Source organism: Phocoena phocoena, chromosome 5 (genome assembly GCF_963924675.1).
Source record: "Phocoena phocoena chromosome 5, mPhoPho1.1, whole genome shotgun sequence".
Classification (NCBI taxonomy): Eukaryota; Metazoa; Chordata; class Mammalia; order Artiodactyla; family Phocoenidae; genus Phocoena; species Phocoena phocoena.
In genome coordinates, this window is record NC_089223.1 from 109,328,085 (window position 1) to 109,348,127 (window position 20,043).

At 44.0% G+C, this 20,043-nt stretch overlaps 1 protein-coding gene across 1 annotated transcript; it reads right to left on the reverse strand.

Moving 5' to 3' along the window:
• Nucleotides 1-804: 804 nt before the first annotated feature.
• CASP6 (caspase 6) lies at nucleotides 805-17,508 on the reverse strand. Its single transcript, XM_065878001.1, has 7 exons — nucleotides 17,468-17,508; nucleotides 11,352-11,391; nucleotides 9,377-9,523; nucleotides 8,861-8,937; nucleotides 5,372-5,547; nucleotides 2,077-2,236; nucleotides 805-1,417 (listed from the first exon to the last, which is right to left on the reverse strand). The coding sequence occupies exons 1-7, from the start codon at nucleotides 17,505-17,507 to the stop codon at nucleotides 1,179-1,181; spliced, it is 879 nt and encodes a 292-aa protein (XP_065734073.1). The 5' UTR covers nucleotide 17,508; the 3' UTR covers nucleotides 805-1,178.
• Nucleotides 17,509-20,043: the final 2,535 nt, after the last annotated feature.

Here is a 20,043-nt window from a genome sequence, read left to right on the forward strand (position 1 = left end):
AGCTAATTTCTCTTAGGTAACCAAAGCTGTATATTCTTTGCCTAGAGGGCCAGGCCCGTGGTCGTTGGATGAACTGAGGAGAGCTTCTGTAGTCATTTGCTCTTGCAAGAAGAGCCGGCAGCACCTGTGGGTCGGGGGTTAAAGGAAAGGTACAATGTTCAACTGACAGTGAAGTCCCTGTCATGACCACAAAAAAAGGTATAAATGTCCCACTGACCTTAGCATATAGTTGGCACGTGTTTTGAACTACAACTGAAACGGCACAGGCAAACTACTGCTTCTGAACTAGCAACTCACAAGTTTGTTATCAAAGCCCAAACTTTTAATCATATTCAGCCTCCAGCAGGTTATTAACAAAACATATTACTCAAAATTTACATATCATATTAGTAAGAACTGAATCTTAAAAGTAACATCTGGGAATTCCCTGGCGGTCCAGTGGTTAAGACTCCGAGCTTCCACTGCAGGGGGCACGGGTTCGTTCGCTGGTCGGGGAACTAAGATCCTGCATGCCGCATGCCACGTGGCACAGCCAAAAAAAAAAGGTAACATCTATTATTCCACGAACGTGATGATGGTCTGTGAGTGGGACTGCCAGACAGTGTATAGTAACTAACATGCAAGATACTGACAGAATCAAACTTTGCAAGTGTGTAGCCTCTACTGCCATGTAATAGTTCTTGAAGGCTTATTTTTTTTAAAGTGAGTTAAAGTCCTATATAAAAAGTGATAATTCATATGTAGATTAATTTATATGACCAAGTAAAACAAGTCATCTATAAATTACACAAATGAGCAAGAATGTGAATTTGAAAAATTTAATAAAGAATGAATTTCAGATATTAAAGGAAAACAACGAATTATTAGGTTCAAAAACTTTTTTAAAAAGTCACAAAATACAAGTTAAATCAGTCAGGTATTTTGAGTAACCTTGCAGTTTACTACAAAAGTCAAGTATTACAAATGCTTGTGGATTTTTATTTATAGGAATTCCCTGAGGATTTCATTTCTACACATATCAAACCCATTCACCATGTCCAATGTGAGCTGTTTTTTTGTAAAGTTCTCTCATTAGAGCTTAAGACATTTAAAATTGCTGTACCATTTAGATTGCTTCAACCTAGTGATACTTCTTTATATAAAAATACAGATACATAAAACAAAATAGCACCTATCAATCATTTAGATTTTGGAAAGAAATGCAGCTTTTTAGTTAGCATTGAGGCAAAGCAGGGCACCTGCTTCTTTCCAATTGCACTTGGGTCTCTGCAGATCTCCACTCGGCGCTGAGAAACTTTCCTGTTCACCAGCGTGAGGAGTTCTGTGAACTCTAAGGAGGACCCGAATTTTCCCAGCATCTCGCACAAATCTTGAATGTACCATGAGCCATTCACAGTTTCCCGATGAGAATAATAACCTAAAAAAGATAGACAGGAGAGCCCCTGAAGTCTTCTGGTCACTTACTGTGACAGAAAAACACCTTTAGAAAGTCTGAGTTCTTAAAAATCCTTGGAGAAGACTAAGATGTGCCGTGATACAGTTTTAAAAGTTTTCTCTGTTGACTATTCTCGCGTGGGAAAAACGATTAATTCCATACAGTTCTATAAAAATACGGTTAACGCTATGTAATTTTCTCCATTTCCTGAAAATTCCCAAGATAGTAGTAACCAGGCAATGATTTCTGAGACACGCGATTGGAAGAAAGAAAAACATGAAATTACTTACTGCAAGAGCAGAGAACAACTGTCACCAGAATAGTTTTGAACGTTTCCCGTGAGCGTTACCACAGCAGCAGTGTCACCATCAGCAACTGACGTATTCTGCTGCTGCTATTCAATATAATTAGCCTTGTAGCTTTATTTAACATCGTTCTCGGGAAGGACTTTTCTATAAGGTATTTTATCCTTTTAGATATCACTCTGATCACAAGGCATAAAGAAGTCCATTAAGCCTCTGAGCTTCACGACCAAATCACATGCCCCATTAGAAAGACCTCAGCCAAATCAAGCCAAGGTGAAACTTACAGGAACGTAGCCAAGAAAGCCAACTATACGTTTGTATTAAACACCCACACACCTTCTGCCACAGAGTAACACATGAGGAAGTCTGCTCCAGCAGGAAGTGCATAAACTGAGGCTGCATCCACCTGGGTTAGGTTGACATCCAGCTTGTTGGTCTGATGATCCACTGCATCCAAAGGGATGACGGGCACATCGTGCTGGTTTCCCCGACATGCCTACGAGACAAGGAGGAAAATCCCCTCCTTTACCTACCTATTCTTCCCAATGCTTCACGTTCACAGCGAATGTGTGCTTCAGCATGCCTCCACTGCAACATCAACAGAAGCCACTTTACAGGCGCTTCAGAAACAATGCATTCAGGTTTAGAGCAGGCCAAAGCCGACAGGTTTTTTTCCTACTTACGTTTTCCTATAGTTAATGTTGATTGAATGGTACACTGTAAAAGGGAGAGCATCTGTGGTTTTACAGTTTCTTCGGGATTACCCACACCATGGCACCAAGAGTCACCCTGTCTTTTAATAGTATGTGCCTAAGTGTTTCTATATAATCAGGTAATGTATTCCCAGATTGGGTTTTCCTTGCCAAGCGGCCACCATAAATTGTTAAGGGTCAAAATGACACCACATGACCTGAGAGGACATCTATTAATGTGCCTCCTGCCTTTTGCTCCTACTTAAAAGTGAGGGCTCAAATTCTCACTAATTCTGACTCACACAAGGGCTAACATTAATTTCTACTCAAATAACTATTATGGGCTGCATTTTGTCCCTCCCCGATTTATACACTAAGGAGTTCAATATATAACATATAACCCCCAGTATTTCAAATGTGACTGTATTTGCTGATATGGCCTTTAAAGAGATAATTAAGGTAAAATGAGGTTCTATTGGTGGGCCCTAACCCACTATGACTGGCATCCTTATAAAAAGAGACCAGGACACAGACATGCACAGAGGAAAGACCATGTGAACAGAAGCCACCTCCCAGGCAAGGAGAGAGGCCTCAGAAGAAATCAACGCTGCTGACACCTTGATCGCAGACTTCTAACCTCCAGAACCGCAAGAAAATACATTTCTCTTGTCTAAGCTACCCAGTTTGTGTACAGGCAGACCTCAGAGATACTGTAGATTCGGTTCCAGACTACAGCAACACAGTGAGTATCGCAATAAAGTGAGTCACGTGGACTTTCTGGTTTCCCAGTGCATGTAAAAGTTATGTTTACACCATACTGTAGTCTATTAAGTGTGCAATAGCATTATGTCTAAAAGTACAGACCTTAATTAAAAAATACTTTATTGCTAAAAAATGCTAACCATCACCTGAGTCTTCAGCTAGTCATAATCTGTTTGCAACAGTAATGTCAAAATCACAATCATAACAAATATAATGAAAAAGTCTGAACTATGAAAATAACCAAAATATGACACAGAAATGAAGTGAGCACATGCTGTTGGGAAAATGGCATCAACACAGGGTTGCCACAAACCTTCAATTTGTTTAAAAAAAAAAACAAAACAAAACCACTATCTTCAAAGTGCAATAAAGCGAGGTATGCCTGTACTTCGTTCTGGGAGCCCCAGGAAACTCACCACAGTGAGCTCCAACAAGAGGCTGCTGTAGTATTATAAATGCATTCATCAGTTCTGAAATGGCTGAAGAATTAGAAGCTTTAAAAGAAACAGTTCGGATGGATTTCAGAGTTATCATATAAATAGAAGATCCCTAATATCCTATTTTTTACAGGGAGATTTTGATCTTACATAGTATTAGCAGGCTTATTTTCAGACCTTATTTTCAACTGTCTTCCTAAATGGAATGTAGAACACATGGAACTCAGTGTTCTACTGCAGCAAGAACAAGAGCCAGCCTTTACCGGGGGCCTGCCGTGTGCCAGGCACCGATCGAAGTGTTTTTCATGTTAGGCCAGATCGTTTTATCCTCTCAGCCACCCCAGGAGCCGGTGCTATTTTATCCCTGTGTCACAGATGAAGAAGCTGAGGCATAGAGAAATGAAATAACTTGGCAAAACATTTTCCTCCTTTGTGGCCCATGAGTTATTTCCAATTCTCCTGTCTGACAGTGCTGGCCGCTCCCTTTTTCATGAGCAGTCTCACCGGTCATTTCTTTTTTTTTTTGGCTGCGTTGGGTCTTCGTTGCTGTGCACAGGCGGGCTTTTCTCTCTAGTTTTGGCGAGCAGGGGCTACTCTTTGTTGCGGTGCGCGGGCTTCTCATTGCGGTGGCTTCTCTTGCCGCGGAGCACAGGCTCTAGGCGCGCGGGCTTCAGTAGCTGTGGTGCGTGGGCTCAGTAGTTGTGGCTCGCGGGCTCTAGAGTGCAGGCTCAGTAGTTGTGGTACACGGGCTTAGTTGCTCCGCGACTTGCAGGATCTTACTTCCCCGACCAGGGATTGAACTCGGGGCCCTGGCAGTGACAGCACTACGTCCTAACCTCTGGACTGCCATGGAATTCCCTCTACACTCGTTTTCCAGGCTATACTTGACATGCGGAAACTCATCTACTCCCATGCCTTCCAGTACCACCCACCCATCCCCTCATTACTCCCAAACTTATTTCTCTAATCCAGGCTGCCTGTCTCAAGTTCTAGACCCAAATCTCCAATGACATGTCTCACAGACACCCCAGTGCAGCTGTCCAAACATGAAACCAGGGAGTCATCCTTGACTTTTTTTTTTTTTATAGCCCCCCTACTCCCTTTCTCAAGGTACGGCAGGGTGTGGAACGTGGCTGTGTCCTCCATGCCGTTCATGGAAATAGAGGATTGCAGCCCTGGAACGTGAGGAATTCTCTTTTTTGTTCAGAATCCTTACTGAGGTACCAAATGATGTTATTCAAGCCCCCAAATATTTTTATCCCTAATACCAGTTTGGCAGTGGGTAACCGCATCTTGGCCTAAGGGAAAATGTGAAAGGACGAAGATGTGAAAGGACGAAGCAAGCTAGGACTAGAAGTCTTTATGCCCACATTCTTCCCACCGGCTAGCACGCTCTCCAGCCCCCAAACCAAACCTGGTCTGAACAGGTGGCCCTGCACTGCACTTGCCCACCAGCAGATGCTCGTCCAGCGGCTCTGCCTTGACACTGGGCTGGGCCAGGGAGCAGCACATTCGTTATTTTGAGTCATTTCCAATGTCAATCCAAGTAATAAAGATACCGAGAATCTTTATGTTAAGAAAGAATTACTAACAGCTCAAACTGCGACTCTGGCTAGGATTCAAAAAGGGCCTTTCCGATTTACTGGAGAAAGTTACTTCCGAAATCAGCTTTAGTTCTTTCTACTCACATGTACAGAACCATGGCCTTGATAATTAAGACTATAACATAATCAGTCTTACCTGAATGATAAATATCTTGGGTTTTCCAACCAGGCTCTGACACTTGTCTCCTTTGAACAAGCCAGTCAGTGTCTGAATTTCAATCTTGGCATCATATGCATAGATGTGGTTGCCTTCACCGTGACTCAGGAAAACACACAAAAAGCAATCAGCGTCTGCATGGCTAGCGGTTGATGCTAAAAAGGCACCCAAAAGTTATTCAGAAATGAAAATAAGGTGCTTCTTATCTACATCTAAAAATTTTATTTCCTAATATTAGAATAAAGTTACATACATACAGTTGAGGGAGGGGGAAAATGTGTTATTATAATATAAAATGTCTGTAATGAAACACAACTTATTTTAGTATTTAATCAAGCAATGATTTATACCATACTATATCTGATTTTTTAAAAATCCAAATTATTACAGTTCAAAGTAATAGAGGTGAACAGATTTTGTTAGCTCTCCTAAAACACAGAATAATGACATGGAAAACCTAAAGGGATTATTGTGGGGAATGCCCTTAAAAGATCCAAGTCATTTTGGCAATTTAAGTTTCTTTGAATCAGCAGAGACCTTCTGGAAAGACCCAAAAACTACTACATAACACCTCCCTATGTGTCGCTGCACCTCCAAGGAGCGCAGCACCTTCACTGTATGTCCGCGGCGCTCAGAGCTTCCGAAAGAGTATTAAGACAGGAGAGTAATGTCCTCCAAAGCTGAGGAGCAAGCAAAGTAGAAAACCTGGTAAGCAGCCAGTTGAAATTATTTACAGGTTAAAGAAGAACTCTGGTATGAGGTTCCTTAAAAAAATTAAAAATAGAACTACTGTACCCTGCACTTCCACTTCTGGGTATTTATCCGAAGACAACAAAAACGCTCATTTGAAAAGATATATGAACCCTCATATTCGTTGCAGCAATTATTACAACAGCCAAGATACGGAAGCAACCTAAATGTCCAACAGTGGATGAATGGATAAAAAAGAGATGTGTATATACAGGGGCTTACCATTCAGCCATTAAGAAAAGAAATCTCGCCATTTGCAACAACATGACTGAATCCTGAGAGCATTTTGCTAAGTGAGGGAAGGCAGAGAAAGACATGGTCTCACTATATGTGGAATCCAAAACGCCAGCCAGCAAGCAGGCGACCCACCTCAAAGATGCAGAGAAAAGACTGGTGGCTGCTGGGGCAGAGGCAGGGGTGGGGTGGGTGTGGCCAAATGGGGGAGGGGGCAGAGGTACTAACTTCCAGTTACACAAATACGTAAGTCCCGGGGACGTAATGGACAGCATGGTGACTGTAGTTAACAATACGGTATCGCATGCTGGAAAGCTGCCGAGAGGGGAGATCTTCAGAAGTCCTCATCACAAGAGAGGACAGTCTTTGTAAGTATGTATGGTGACAGACGGTCACTACACTTCCTGTGGTGATCGTTTCCCAGTGTATGCAAATATCAAATCATTATGCTGTATACCTGAAAGTAATGTTATATGTCAATTATACCTCAATTTAAAAAAAAAGAGCTCGGAAGAAAGTTTAATTATGTAAATGTTATAATAGTCCATTGACAAATTACTTAAAAATCCATGACATGTAGTGATTATTACAAACCTAAGTTGTTAATTTACCTACTACTGCATAGTGATGTAGAAATTAAGAGATAATGTAGCAGGAATGTACAGTGGAGAAAGGACAGCCTCTTCAATAAGTGGTGCTGGGAAAACTGGACAGGTACATGTAAAAGTATGAGATTAGATCACTCCCTAACACCATACACAAAAATAGGCCCAAAATGGATTAAAGACCTAAATGTAAGGCCAGAAACTATCAAACTCTTAGAGGAAAACATAGGCAGGACACTCTATGACATAAATCACAGCAGGATCCTTTTTGACCCACCTCCTAGAGAAATGGAAATAAAAACAAAAATAAACAAATGTGACCTAATGACACTCCAAAGCTCTTGCACAGCAAAGGAAACCATAAACAAGACCAAAAGACAGCCCTCAGGATGGGAGAAAATATTTGCAAATGAAGCAACTGACAAAGGTTTAATCTCCAAAATTTATAAGCAGCTCATGCAGCTTAATAACAAAAAAACAAACAACCGAATCCAAAAATGGGCAGAAGACCTAAACAGACATTTCTCCAAAGAAGATATACAGACTGCCAACAAACACATGAAAGAATGCTCAACATCATTAATCATTAGAGAAATGCAAATCAAAACTACAATGAGATACCATCTCACACCAGTCAGAATGGCCATCATCAAAAAATCTAGAAACAATAAATGCTGGAGAGGGTGTGGAGAAAAGGGAACCCTCTTGCACTGTTGGTGGGAATGTGAATTGATACAGCCACTGTGGAGAACAGTATGGAGGTTCCTTTAAAAACTACAAACAGAACTACCGTATGACCCAGCAATCCCACTACTGGGCATATACCCTGAGAAAACCATAATTCAAAAAGAGTCATGTACCAAAATGTTCATTGCAGCTCTATTTACAGTAGCCCAGAGATGGAAACAACCTAAGTGTCCATCATCGGATGAATGGATAAAGAAGATGTGGCACATATATACAATGGGATATTACTCAGCCATAAAAAGAAATGAAATTGAGCTATTTATAATGAGGTGGATAGACCTAGAGTCTGTCATATAGAGTGAAGTAAGTCAGAAAAAGACAAATACTGTATGCTAACACATATATATGGAATTTAAGGGGAAAAAAATGTCATGAAGAACCTAGGGGTAAGACAGGAATAAAGACACAGACCTACTAGAGAATGGACTTGAAGATATGGGGAGGGGGAAGGGTGAGCTGTGACAAAGCGAGAGAGAGGCATGGACATATATACACTACCAAACGTAAGGTAGATAGCTAGTGGGAAGCAGCCGCATAGCACAGGGAGATCAGCTCGGTGCTTTGTGACCACCTAGAGGGGTGGGATAGGGAGGGTGGGCGGGAGGGAGGGAGACGCAAGAGGGAAGAGATATGGGAACATGTGTATGTGTATAACTGATTCATTTTGTTGTAAAGCAGAAACTAACACACCATTGTAAAGCAATTATACTCCAATAAAGATGTTAAAAAAAAAAGAGAGATAATGTATATAAATCAACAGTATTATGAAGCCAGTAAAAAACTTGGGTATAGAAGGAGTCAATTAAAAAATGACTACCCAGCATCTGTAGTATTTGCATTTTCGGCTTTTAATTGCCAAATGAAAAGATCATTTTATTCATTTCTAGAGTAAGAGACTGTAACTAGTGGTATATAGACCGTATCTTTGGAGGCACAATACTTTGCAAAGGTCTCTAAATCTGGTAGGTAACACAATCAGAGAGGTGCAACCAAAACCTATAACCCATGCTAAATTAATTGACAAGTCTTTTTCACAGTACGGTTAATTATTTGGACCTGTCTTTACACAGGATAATTGAAAACTACTCAATCCCATCAGAGGAATATGAATAAGAAAACTATTGACACCTACCCTCGTGAATTCTGAGCAGTAGTTCTTCTGCTTTAAGATCATCAAAGCATCTCACTTCAAATCCTAGATCTGAAAACCTGGAGATGATAAATTAAATTGGATGTTAGCTTATGAGCTTTTCAAAGCTGCCACATACCCCTAATTATTTAAGGAATCTATACACATTTTTATGACATATAAATTGACTTTTCTTTAGAGAGAAAGAAAAATCAAATATGACAATGATCATTTTCCTTGATAACCCTCGGTAGGAAGGGATTTATTCATGATAACTGATTTAAGTTACAATACTGCCATCTACTATTCAGATAGACAAAACGATGCAAAGAATGTTAACATTTAATAGAACAGGATTAGGGGGGAAATTCAGGCAAGTTTAAGGGAGGCTGTGCCCAAATGAGGTTCATCCTCAAATACTCTTGCTCTGTCTGTTATTTCATCAGTGTGGACAAGTTTTGATAAGTAGTTATCACTTAAGTATCTCACCATCTCGACATATAGATCAAACCATACTACCTGCGCTTAAGACTGTCTCTGTCGGCGCTGGTGCCCTGCCTGTCTGGTAGGGTTAAGTGCCAGAAGAACCTCTCATGATTGAAGATTAAAGCAATTCCTCTCCTCTTGTGGTCCATTTTGTACGTTTCTGCCGGATCAAACACTTCTCTGTTTATGAAAAGTTTTAAAAACAATCACTTAAGTCATATTAAATAACGAGCTCCTCCAAGCCCAAGGTCAACATATAGAGTAGATAGAGGTCTGCTGCGTCCACCTCCTCTGCCAGGCGGACAGACCACTGGTGTGCCCCAGGGAAGCCTCCCAGCCACACTGGCAAGGAAAGTCCTGAAATACTGGGTGGGCCAAAAAGTTCCTTCGGAATTTAAGTAAAAGACAGACACATTTTCCATCTTCACCAAGAACTTTACTGAACAACATATTCACCGTTTTGTTGCACTACCTTCTGCCATTTTTCAGGCAACTTCAATTCCATCTTCTCAAAACTTTTTATCTTTTTGAGCAAAGAACTGTTCCAGGTGCATTTTACAGTCTACCAGGGAATTGAAATTTTTTCTATTAAGAGAATTTTGTAAAGACTGAAATAAATGGAGATCTGAAGGCGCAATGTCTGGTGAATACGGCAGATGAATCAGAACTTCCCAGCCAAGCTGTAACAGTATTTGCCTGGTCATCAGAGGAACATGCAGTCTTGCGTTATCCTGATGGAAGATTAGGCATTTTCTGTTGACTAATTCTGGACGCTTTCATCGAGTGCTGCTTTCGGTTGGTCTAACTGGGAGCAGTACTTGTTGGAATGAATCGTTTGGTTTTCCGGAAGGAGCTCATAATACAGAACTCCCTTCCAATCCCACCACAGACACAACATCACCTTCTTTGGAATGAAGACCGGCCTTTAGTGTGCTTGATGGTGGCTCATTTCGCTTGCCCCACGATCTCTTCCATTCCACATTATTGCACAGTATCCACTTTTCATCGCCCATCACAATTTGTTTTAAAAATGGAACGTTTTCATTACGTAAAGAATCGCATGCGGAAATACGGTCAGGAAGGTTTTTTTCACTTGCCTTACGTGGAACCCAAACATCAAAGTGACTGACATAACCAAGCTGGTGCAGATGATTTTCAGTGCTTGATTTGGGTATTTTGAGTATGTTGGCTATCTCCCGAGTGGTATAACGTTGACTGTGCTCAATTACTGTCTCGATTTGATCGCTGTCAACTTCAACTGGTCTACCCGACCGTGGAGCATCGTCCAGCGAACAACCTGCAGCACGAAACTTCGCAAACCACTTCCGACACGTTCGATCAGCCACAGCACCTTCTCCATACGCTGCACAAATCTTTTTTTGCCTTTCGGTTGCATTTTTACCTTTCTTGAAATAATAAAGCATAATATGTTGGAAATGTTGCTTTTTCCCTTCCATCTTCCATATTAAAATGGCTACACAAAAATTCACCAATTTTGATGTCTTTTTTCAAATGCATGCTGATATGACGGCTGTCACAATACAATCTAACAAAATTGTTCTGAATGAAGTTAAAGACAACTAAGTGCTACTAGAGCCATCGAACGGAAAAAAGCTAACAAGCTTTTTGGCCCACCCAATATTCCTGTACCAACGGGTAACAGCAGCCATGCTGAGCACCCCTACGCCCACCCCAGTCCCTCTGCATGGCTATCTTTCCTCCAGGTCTCCAGGAGTCAGCGACCAAGGACAACGGCCTGGCCTAGGCCTAGCCCCAGGGCCCATGCCATCCCAATTGTTCAGTATTTTGACCCTCAGTCTAGGTCCCTTCACAGCCAGGGGCAGCACACCTATACTAACGTGCACATCTACAAACCAACCCTCCAAATGCTAAAACCTGACATTCTCAGTTCTGCTTTCTAGCTCCCAGGTCCCTTTCTTGCTTTGATTTCTATAGGCTGATCATGATCAAAGGAAAAGACCTTCACTGGTAAAGAGCACATTTTTACCTCGTAGGGAAGGCATCTGTTTCTGTCATGTTTTGTTCACCTATTAAAAAAAAGTTGGGTTTTGTTAATATACTTTTTGACTTATGGTCATAAAACACATCAGGAACTCCCAGCTGCCTTGACTCCTATACTCGTAAGCCCCTTCTGTCTTGGTTAGTTTAAAGGTCAAAGTATGTGAGAAGGAGTAAGGGAGAAGGAAGGGAAAGTACTATGAAGAATAAACAAATTAGAGTGGCATGGACTTAGATACACTACCAAATGTAAAACAGATAGCAAGTGAGAAGCAGCTGCATAGCACAGGGAGATCAGCTCGGTGCTTTGTGACCACCTAGAGGGGTGGGATAGGGAGGGTGGGAGGGAGGGAGATGCAAGAGGGAGGGGATATGGGGATATATGTATACGTATAGCTGATTTACTTTGTTATCAGAAACTAACACACCATTGTAAAGCAATTATACTCCAATAAAGATGTTAAAAAAAATAAATAACTATAAATTAACAGCTCAATTTTTTCTCACCCCCAACTCTTACATGCAAAATAAAACAGATTAGAAATGGAGAAAATTTTTTTTAATTTTTAATGGAGAAAATATTACTCAAACACATTCGTTGCAAAATATGTCTAAAGTAACAAATGTAGCTCTGTGATTATGCAGCTCAAATGAAATATGAAATTGCTTGATATTGCAGAAAATGTTTTTGCCAATATTCTCTGAAACAGAGAAGGGTTTAAGTCAAGCAAGAGAACTGAACAGAGCGTGGTTAATACTGGATTACCCTGCCACCTGGAAGAGGTAGACGTTTGGTGGAGGAAGGGAAAGGGCAAAGGCTCAGACTTTGATCTCCTGAATGACACATGTGCACTTACGACCCTGTAATCGGGACCCTCTGCTCCTGACCCACGAACAGACTTCCCCACCCTCGAGACAGCCTCTCACTGAATCCCTCTCTACTCCCGGGAACAGTGCTGTGCAACACAGCTCTCTGCAATGACAGAATTCCCTACACCAGAGCTGTCCCATAGGGCAGCCACTGGCCACATGGGGTCTTGAGCACTTGAAATGTGGCTAGTGTAACTGAGGAACTCAGTTATTAAATTAATTTAAACGTGTGGCCCGTGGCTTCTGTACTGGACAGCACAGTCTAAGCATCTTCTACAAGGGCCCATACGCTCATAAATCTGTTTTTACCTGATAAACTTAAGAGCTTAAGAGGGGAGGGGAGAGAAGGTAATACAGTATCAACAGTATAGCAAGTGCACCTCTCAGTTGAGGTCTTTGAAGGAAGCGCAACAGACCCTAAGGGTAGACTCCTACCCATCATCTCCTAGTCAAGAGGGTGGGGTCCCCCTCTCTCCTTGGAGTCTCTCCCTGACGCCTGACTGTTCTAACCTCGCCTTTCCTCACTGACAAAAATCCGCCCAGGGAGGGAGGATGAGGTGAGATGGGGAATTCAACTCCAGGGCCCTTTACCAGTCATTCTCAGCCTGTTCCTCAGGTAATGCAGCCAGCATTCCAGCCAAGACCCCACAGCGGCCTTCCGCTTCCCCCTCCCCTGTGCCACAGGCCCCAATCAGTTTTTCTTAACCTTTTGCATGAGTTCCTGGCCTGGGTGATAAAATGCAGATTCCTCGATCCTAACCCTGACTTACAGAATCAGAATCCTGGGAAAGGTGACAATCTGCATTTTTAACAAGGTGATTTTTACTCACACCAAAGATGAGTCAAAAGCAGCCTCTAGTGCATCCTCCCCACGCTCCCGAAGTTTCCGTGCTACCCCACATCCTGCTCTAAGGTGGATACTTCATATTCCACACCCTGCTTTACTGGGAATACTTCCTACCAAGCAATCCTCTATCCAGGGGGACTTCCCTACTGTACAGCTGCTCTACTGGGGGATTTCCCACTCCACGCAGTGTTCTAAAAGGGATCCCACCGACTCCACTCACTGCTCTACTAAGGTTACATGGTAGCTCATACACTGTTTCACCAGAACACTTCCTCCTCCACACACATGCTGGGGCACACTCGACACTGGGGATACTTCCTGCTGTACACGCTATCCTCCCAGGGACAGTACTTACTCCACACACTTCTCTACTAGAACACTTGCTGCTCTGCACACTCGACACTGGGGATACTTCCTACCACGCACAGTGCTCTCCAGGGATCCACAAACTCCTCTACCCAGAATACTTCCTGTACCACACACCAGTCTACTATGAAATCTCCAGCCCTACTCCACTACCAGGGCACTTCCTTCTCCACACACTGCTCCACTGGGGACACGTCCTACCCCACACACTGCTGTACAGCTGATGCTTCCTAATAAGACACCCCTCTACTTGGGATGCTGACCCAGTGAGCACACGGCTCTCTGGGGGATACTTCCGACTCCACAGTTATGCCCAGGATACCTCCTCCTACACATCCCGTTCTACCAGGGTGACTTCCTGTGCCACACTGTGTTCTACCCGGGATACAGAAACTGCTCTACTCGGAATACTTCCGACTGCACACGGTGATAAACCGGGATGCTTCGTGGTCCACACACTGCTCTGCTACGGATACTTCGACTCCACGTACTGCCGTACCTAGGACACAACCTATTCCACACCATGCTCTATCCTGGAGACTTCCTACTTCACACACTGATCTACCAAGGTTACCTGGAAGCACCCACACACCGCTCTCCCCGGGACACGTCCTACTCTTCTTACTCTACAGATCACTCTACCCAGAATTCTCCCCACTCCACACACTGCTCTACGGAGGATACTTCCTTCTCCGCACACTTTCCACCGGCGATACTTCTGGCTCCACTCAGTGCTCGCCCGAGGATACATCCTACCTTTCCTACTCCACACACTGCTCTCTGTGACATACTGCTTACTAGGACGGGGCTCCACCGGAGCAGAGTTCCTTAATAGAGAGACCTCTTTACCGGGATACCTCCTCCTCAACAGCGCTGTGCCCAGGGACACTTCCCTCCTGCACTCAGTGCTCACCTAGGGCACTTCCTGCCCCACGCACGGCTCCACTGAATGTACATCCTACGCTTCCCACTCCACAAACAGCCATACCCAGAATGCTTCCTACTCCACACGCTGTTCTCCTGGGATACTTCCCACTCCACACGGCTCTATGGGGCATGCTTCCTACTAAGACTCCCCGCCACTCAGGGATGCTGCCCTTCTGAACACACTGCTCTTCGAGCGCATAAACAACTCCACCCAGAAGATTTCCTACAACGCACTGATACATCATGATACTTTCTAGTCCACACACTGCTCCCCCTGGGACACTTCCCACTTCTGACAATGCTCCATTGGGGATACTTCTACACCCTGCTCTTCCTAGGCTACGTCCTACTCACACACTGTTCTAACTGGGATTCCTCCTGCCCCACAATTGCTCTCCCCCGAAGAGCTCCACACCCTGTCTACCGGGGTAACTTCCTGCTCCCCACACTGCCCTACCAGAGCAGTGCAGGGTTTTCTCTCCTTCCATTTTCAAAAGCTTTTGTTCCAGGATCCTTTTAATAACCTCACGTGCTTATCATTAAACCACGTATACAATAAAGAAATAGAACCACTCAAACTAAACACATGAAATCCATATCTGAAAGCCAATCACCTCCTTCACCCGCCAAGAACCTGCACAGGCTGGAGAGCACCTGAGTCTCTTCTGTGATGCCCAGAGTAGTGGCAGACCCAGCAGTTCACCTCTCCCAGCTTTTGCCCCTTGTTGGCTAGAGAGCCTAAGGCAGCTTGAAGTGTCCCTGGCGGAAGCTGTGCCAACTGGCCGGTCACCAAACTAACTCAAGACCTTGAGGGTGAAAGCACTGGAGAGGTACACCCGACTGGGTCTTTAAAGTTCCTTTTTCACAGTCTGAGGAAGGAGCTTCACAGTTCTCCTGGGCTGGATGTAATTTATGCTGTGCGTCTGGGTCATCTCAAATACTGCCCTCAGTTTACAGACTTAGGAAAGATGGCCAGTTTTAAGTAGCTCGCTTTTAATTTGTTTAAAATGACATTCAATTTCAAAGTAAACAGATAGGACAATCTCAGTGAGGCATTTTTTAAAGTTTTTTGTTGTTGTTGTCACTGTTAACATGATAGATGTAGAAAGACACGGGGCTGTGAAAACTTCAGTTCTGATCCTCACAGGCTCTAACCTTCACTCTGCTATAAACAGGCACCCTGTATCCTGCAATACCAATTACTGACCAAGTCCTGCTGCCACTCTGTTCTAGCAGTTTGTTGAATCAGAACAGAAAGCTATGAAGACAGACATTACAACTGAGGTTCCAATACTTTTCCTGGAGTTGATCAATTTTACCCTGCTTCCAGAGAACATACAATGCGACTCTGTCGCAGTCACTTTAAACTGCATGTACCCAGCAGACCAGCTTTCAGGAAGGGTGTGCTTTAACAAGTACCATCGTACTGCATGAGTACAAACAAACTGGCTTTGTTGACATGGAGAAAATAAATCTTAATGAGGGAGACACCCTATATAACATTTACAAATTCCTGTTCATCGGCAATCTTTTCATCAAAAATGGTTCCAAAAAAAAAAAAAAGAGGTTCCGCCACTAAACCTGACTCTTGACCTCTTCTCCCCTCTCCTTGCCTGATTTAAGCAATTTTCCTCTCCACCATAATGCAACCACGACCTCTTTGCTCCTTAAACAAGTTTAATTTTTACAAAACCAATCAATCATTCCTTTTTCCTGCACACCTTAATCTGTTAATGCCCCCAGCTACCATTTGTTGATGGCGTGGCACTTTAGATAACTTTCTCTCACTCTGCTCCACAGGCCCTGTGAGACAGAGGAAGTGCAAGAGATTTGTCCAAGGTCAGTGCCCTGGAGTTGGTACTGAAGACCCCGTTCTGACTGTAGATTCCAAAGTCCCTACACTCTCTGTCACCATGTTAAAACTGCTCCCACCAGAGAGAGACCAAAAACCTTTCTAAACTGTTCATTTCTCCCAACTTCTTCAGCATCTACTGTTGTCATCTTCATTCACTGCAGTATCTATGAAAATCTACCCATATTCCCTATCAACAATTGATTAATCCTACTTTGAGTGACTCATGTCAGGCCTGGAACACACTGGAAAAGGGGTGGGGTGGGGATTGAAAAGGGAGCAAGTAGGAAAAGGAAGGAAGCCATAAAAAGAATGGTGGGCGACATGCGGTGACTAGCGGTCCCTCAAGCATCCTGGACCCCTGCCCCAGCTTCCCACCCCTCACCACTGGTTCCAAAAGGGAAATGGCCACTGGACCTCGCACTGTCCATCAGGGTAATGCCACTTCCTCCTGAACAACCATGGTGACTTTTACAACTTGCCTCTGGGGCAAAAGGCTTGTTTTGTGCGGCGAAGAATAAAAAGCTCTGAAATAAAGGCGCTCTGCATCGACTGACTGCCAGCGCTTCAAACCACCCCCCACTTTTTTTTTTTTTACTATGGCCAGAATTTCTAAACCTTATCAGTAAAATAATAAGTGACAGGGAAGATCGTTCTAAAGCATGCGTTTAGCAGTTGATCATTTTGTAGAGAATAGTTACTGTGGCTTTAACTTAAATTCACGAACAACTGCAGGTTTCCTGGAGGCAGGAGAGCCATGGCGGCTGTGCAGCCGCCGACGCCTGGACTTCGTCTCCAGGTTCAGAGCGGGCAAGCCCGGGGGCCTCTCTGCCCGAGCACTGCCTCGGGCCGGTCACGCTCCATTGTTACTGCAGGCAACCACTTCTTTTAACTGAGAAGTGAGAAAACAAAACAAGATCCAACCTCCAAAAGTTAACTTTCTTATGACCAGGCGCAGTTAAAGTTTAAATAGCCCCGACGGCTAGAGAGAGATCAGCGCCCCGGAGGACAAAAGCGGCCAGGGCACGCCCCAGCGCTCAGCGCCGCCACCAGGGACCGCAACGAGGCGGCGGCGGCTAGGTTCCCGAGTTGTTTTTCTGAGCCCAGAAGCTAAGCTGCGCCCACCGGACCTGAGCGCTTCCCTCCAAGACCCTCAGCTTCTTCTGGCCGCCGAGGAAAACCGGAGGAGCCCGCGTCCCCGCCCCCGCCTGCGCGCCCCCCCACCCCGGTACCCGCCGCCTACCTGCACCGCGAGCCCCGCGGAGCCCTGGCACCGAACCCATCGCGGCAGAGCGCGTAGCACCGACGCCCGGGCGGCCTCCGCTTCCTGAAGCCGGGCTGCAGCCCCCGCCCCTTCCTCCACCCCGCCCCCGCCTCCGCTACCCCCGCGCCCTCGCTCCCTGCCCGCCGCCTGCCGGAGGGTGGGATGGGGTCGGTGGTGGCAATGCACCGCGCAGAGTTAAGGCCCCTTTCCCTCACGCGGAGTTCGCCGAGACAAGAGCGCCCGGGCAAGGCAGGGGACCCGGTCTCCTCCGCCTGGCGCCTTGGAGAGCCGAACCCTGCCGTAGGGAGACGTCAGATTCCGTCCCGAGCACGAGCGGCGGCCCCGGGGTGGGAGGCTCCAGGCAACTGCAGATGACCTGCGGCGAGCTCCACGCTCAAGCCCCGCCCCAAGCGTTTGCTCCTCCTCACTCCCTCAAAGGTGCAGGCTGTTGTGTTCCTGCTTCCCTAGTACTCCTTTCTCCAGTACGAGTTATTTACAGGATTTGTTAAGAATTTACAATACTTTAAAACGCTCTTTGTTTGTATAGCGGATTCGGGCCAAAGTAAACTAGATGCCACTCCAGGATTCTCAAATGTGGCTTTTGTAAGTAGAGGTAATTCGGGGAAGGAATCATGCAGAAATTAGGAGACCGGACTTCGGGGTCTGTAGACTATGACTTTTAACGACCCAGAGCATGTCTGTTACATTTAATTGAGCTCCTCTTCGGGTGGTTGGCTAGTGTGTAAATTTGCTTCAACGAACAACTCTGAATCGGAAGAAAAGGTGGCTTCCTCTTTCCCAACTTCTCTGGGTCTTGCCATTTAACAAGTAACCGACATCAGACTGGGGGAAAAATGTGTTAAGGCACCGTTTCTAATACATTAAAATAAGTATAAGGGATCCGTCTTCTATAAGCATCACCCCTTTATTGGGGAGGGAAAAATAAAATCTAACTCGGTAACTTTTCCTACATGTACTTGTGGTTCAAAAGTCTTGCTTGGTCATTGAATAGAATATGAAATCAAAGGATTTTACTCACTCCACGCCACTTACTGTTCACTTCCTTGTAGGCATAAAATATTTCAGGAATCACTAGCTTTGTTCCTTATTCTGCGGTGAAGACATGGAGTATCGGTATCTCCCTCGTATGGTGGTTGTAACAACTGAGTTAAATCATTGTATTCAGAACAGTGCCTGGCTTGTGAAGAGCTCAGTACATTTCTACTGCCACCACCTGAAGCTTATGGAAAGTAAAACTGGCCTTCTTACGGTTTCCCCATTACGAAGCAGTTGCTTAGTATGTAGGAGGTGCTCAATAAATATTTATCCATTGAATGAGATTCAGGGTTTCAGCATATGCACTCTGGACTTTACCCAGTTTGAATGAGTTATCTGACCACCAGAGCTTCCGGTCCTTCTGCCTGGTTTTCAGGGTCTCCTCTACTTGAGCCCTGAAAACACTCCTTATATAGAAGCGGAACTCCAACTGGCTGACCTTCCATTTATCTGAAAGGAGCAGATGAAAGGAATTTATTTTTTCCCCCTAAGTGTCTTGTTATCTCAGAATATTGTATTGCTTTTATAGCATGTGGTTATATATAGTCTACCTTAAGAGATATAAATACAAAGCATTAGGATACTTATTTCACAATTATAAGTGCTAAATTCCAGCTTTTTAAAGCAATAGCTATCCCCCCAGTAAAAAGGGTAAGTGCTTGGGATTGGAAAATGGGCTGCCTAGGTTCTAATCCTGACTCCACCATTTTATTGGCTGTGAGACCATGGACAAGTACTTAAGGCAGTTTAACCTCCCCCAGCTTCAAATTCTTCTCTGTAAAATGGGGATCAAATTTACTCAATAGCTGAGATAGTAACTGCCAAAGTCCCAGAACAGTACCCAGCCCACAATAAGCTTTCAGTACATGTTATTTTTAGCTACTGAAGATTACCTACACCAGTTCTCAAACCGTAGTCTCTGAACCAGCAGGATCAACATCATCTGGGAACATACTAGAAATGCAAACTCTTGGGACCTACACAATCAGACCTACTGGGTGAGAAGCTGGGGGTGGGGTCCAGCAGCTCATTTTAACAAGCCCTCCAGTGATTCTGCTGCAGGCTCCCGTTTGAGACATAGACTAATTAGAATCCTACCAAGGAATCTCTTCCTTCTCAAAGAAGAAAAGAACCCAAAGCATTTCCATATTATTAAAATAATTAAGATATACTAAAGACCAAAAGTTAACAGACAGGATGGCTTGATTCTTGCCATTATAGTGACTTTTAGAAGTCACTTTTATGGATTTTCTGAAACTGAAGCTCTTAGCCACTGTTACCTATCCAAGGAGTGAAATATATGGAACAAAGTTAAATTCAGAAATAATTCTAAAACTTAAATTTTGGCCTTTTTTCAGTGTTTACCTCACTAAACCTTGTTTTTTTCCTATATGAATCATAGGAATACCAAATTTCTACAATTCTGATTACTACACTTAAGAAAACTTGACAGCCAACAGACATATTTGTAAAGTAGGCAACAAGGAGACTCTGAAGGA

Bases quoted from the DNA above. Each gene is read 5' to 3' on its own strand.
- CASP6 (XM_065878001.1), bottom strand. From the start codon at position 17,507: ATGGGTTCGGTGCCAGGGCTCCGCGGGGCTCGCGGTGCAG. The intron at 5,548-8,860 runs GTAGGTGTCAAT...GTGCCTTTTTAG, and splicing joins ACTGCTCAGAATTCACGAGG to CATCAACCGCTAGCCATGCA. The intron at 2,237-5,371 runs GTAAGACTGATT...CTTGTCTCGTAG, and splicing joins CCAAGATATTTATCATTCAG to GCATGTCGGGGAAACCAGCA.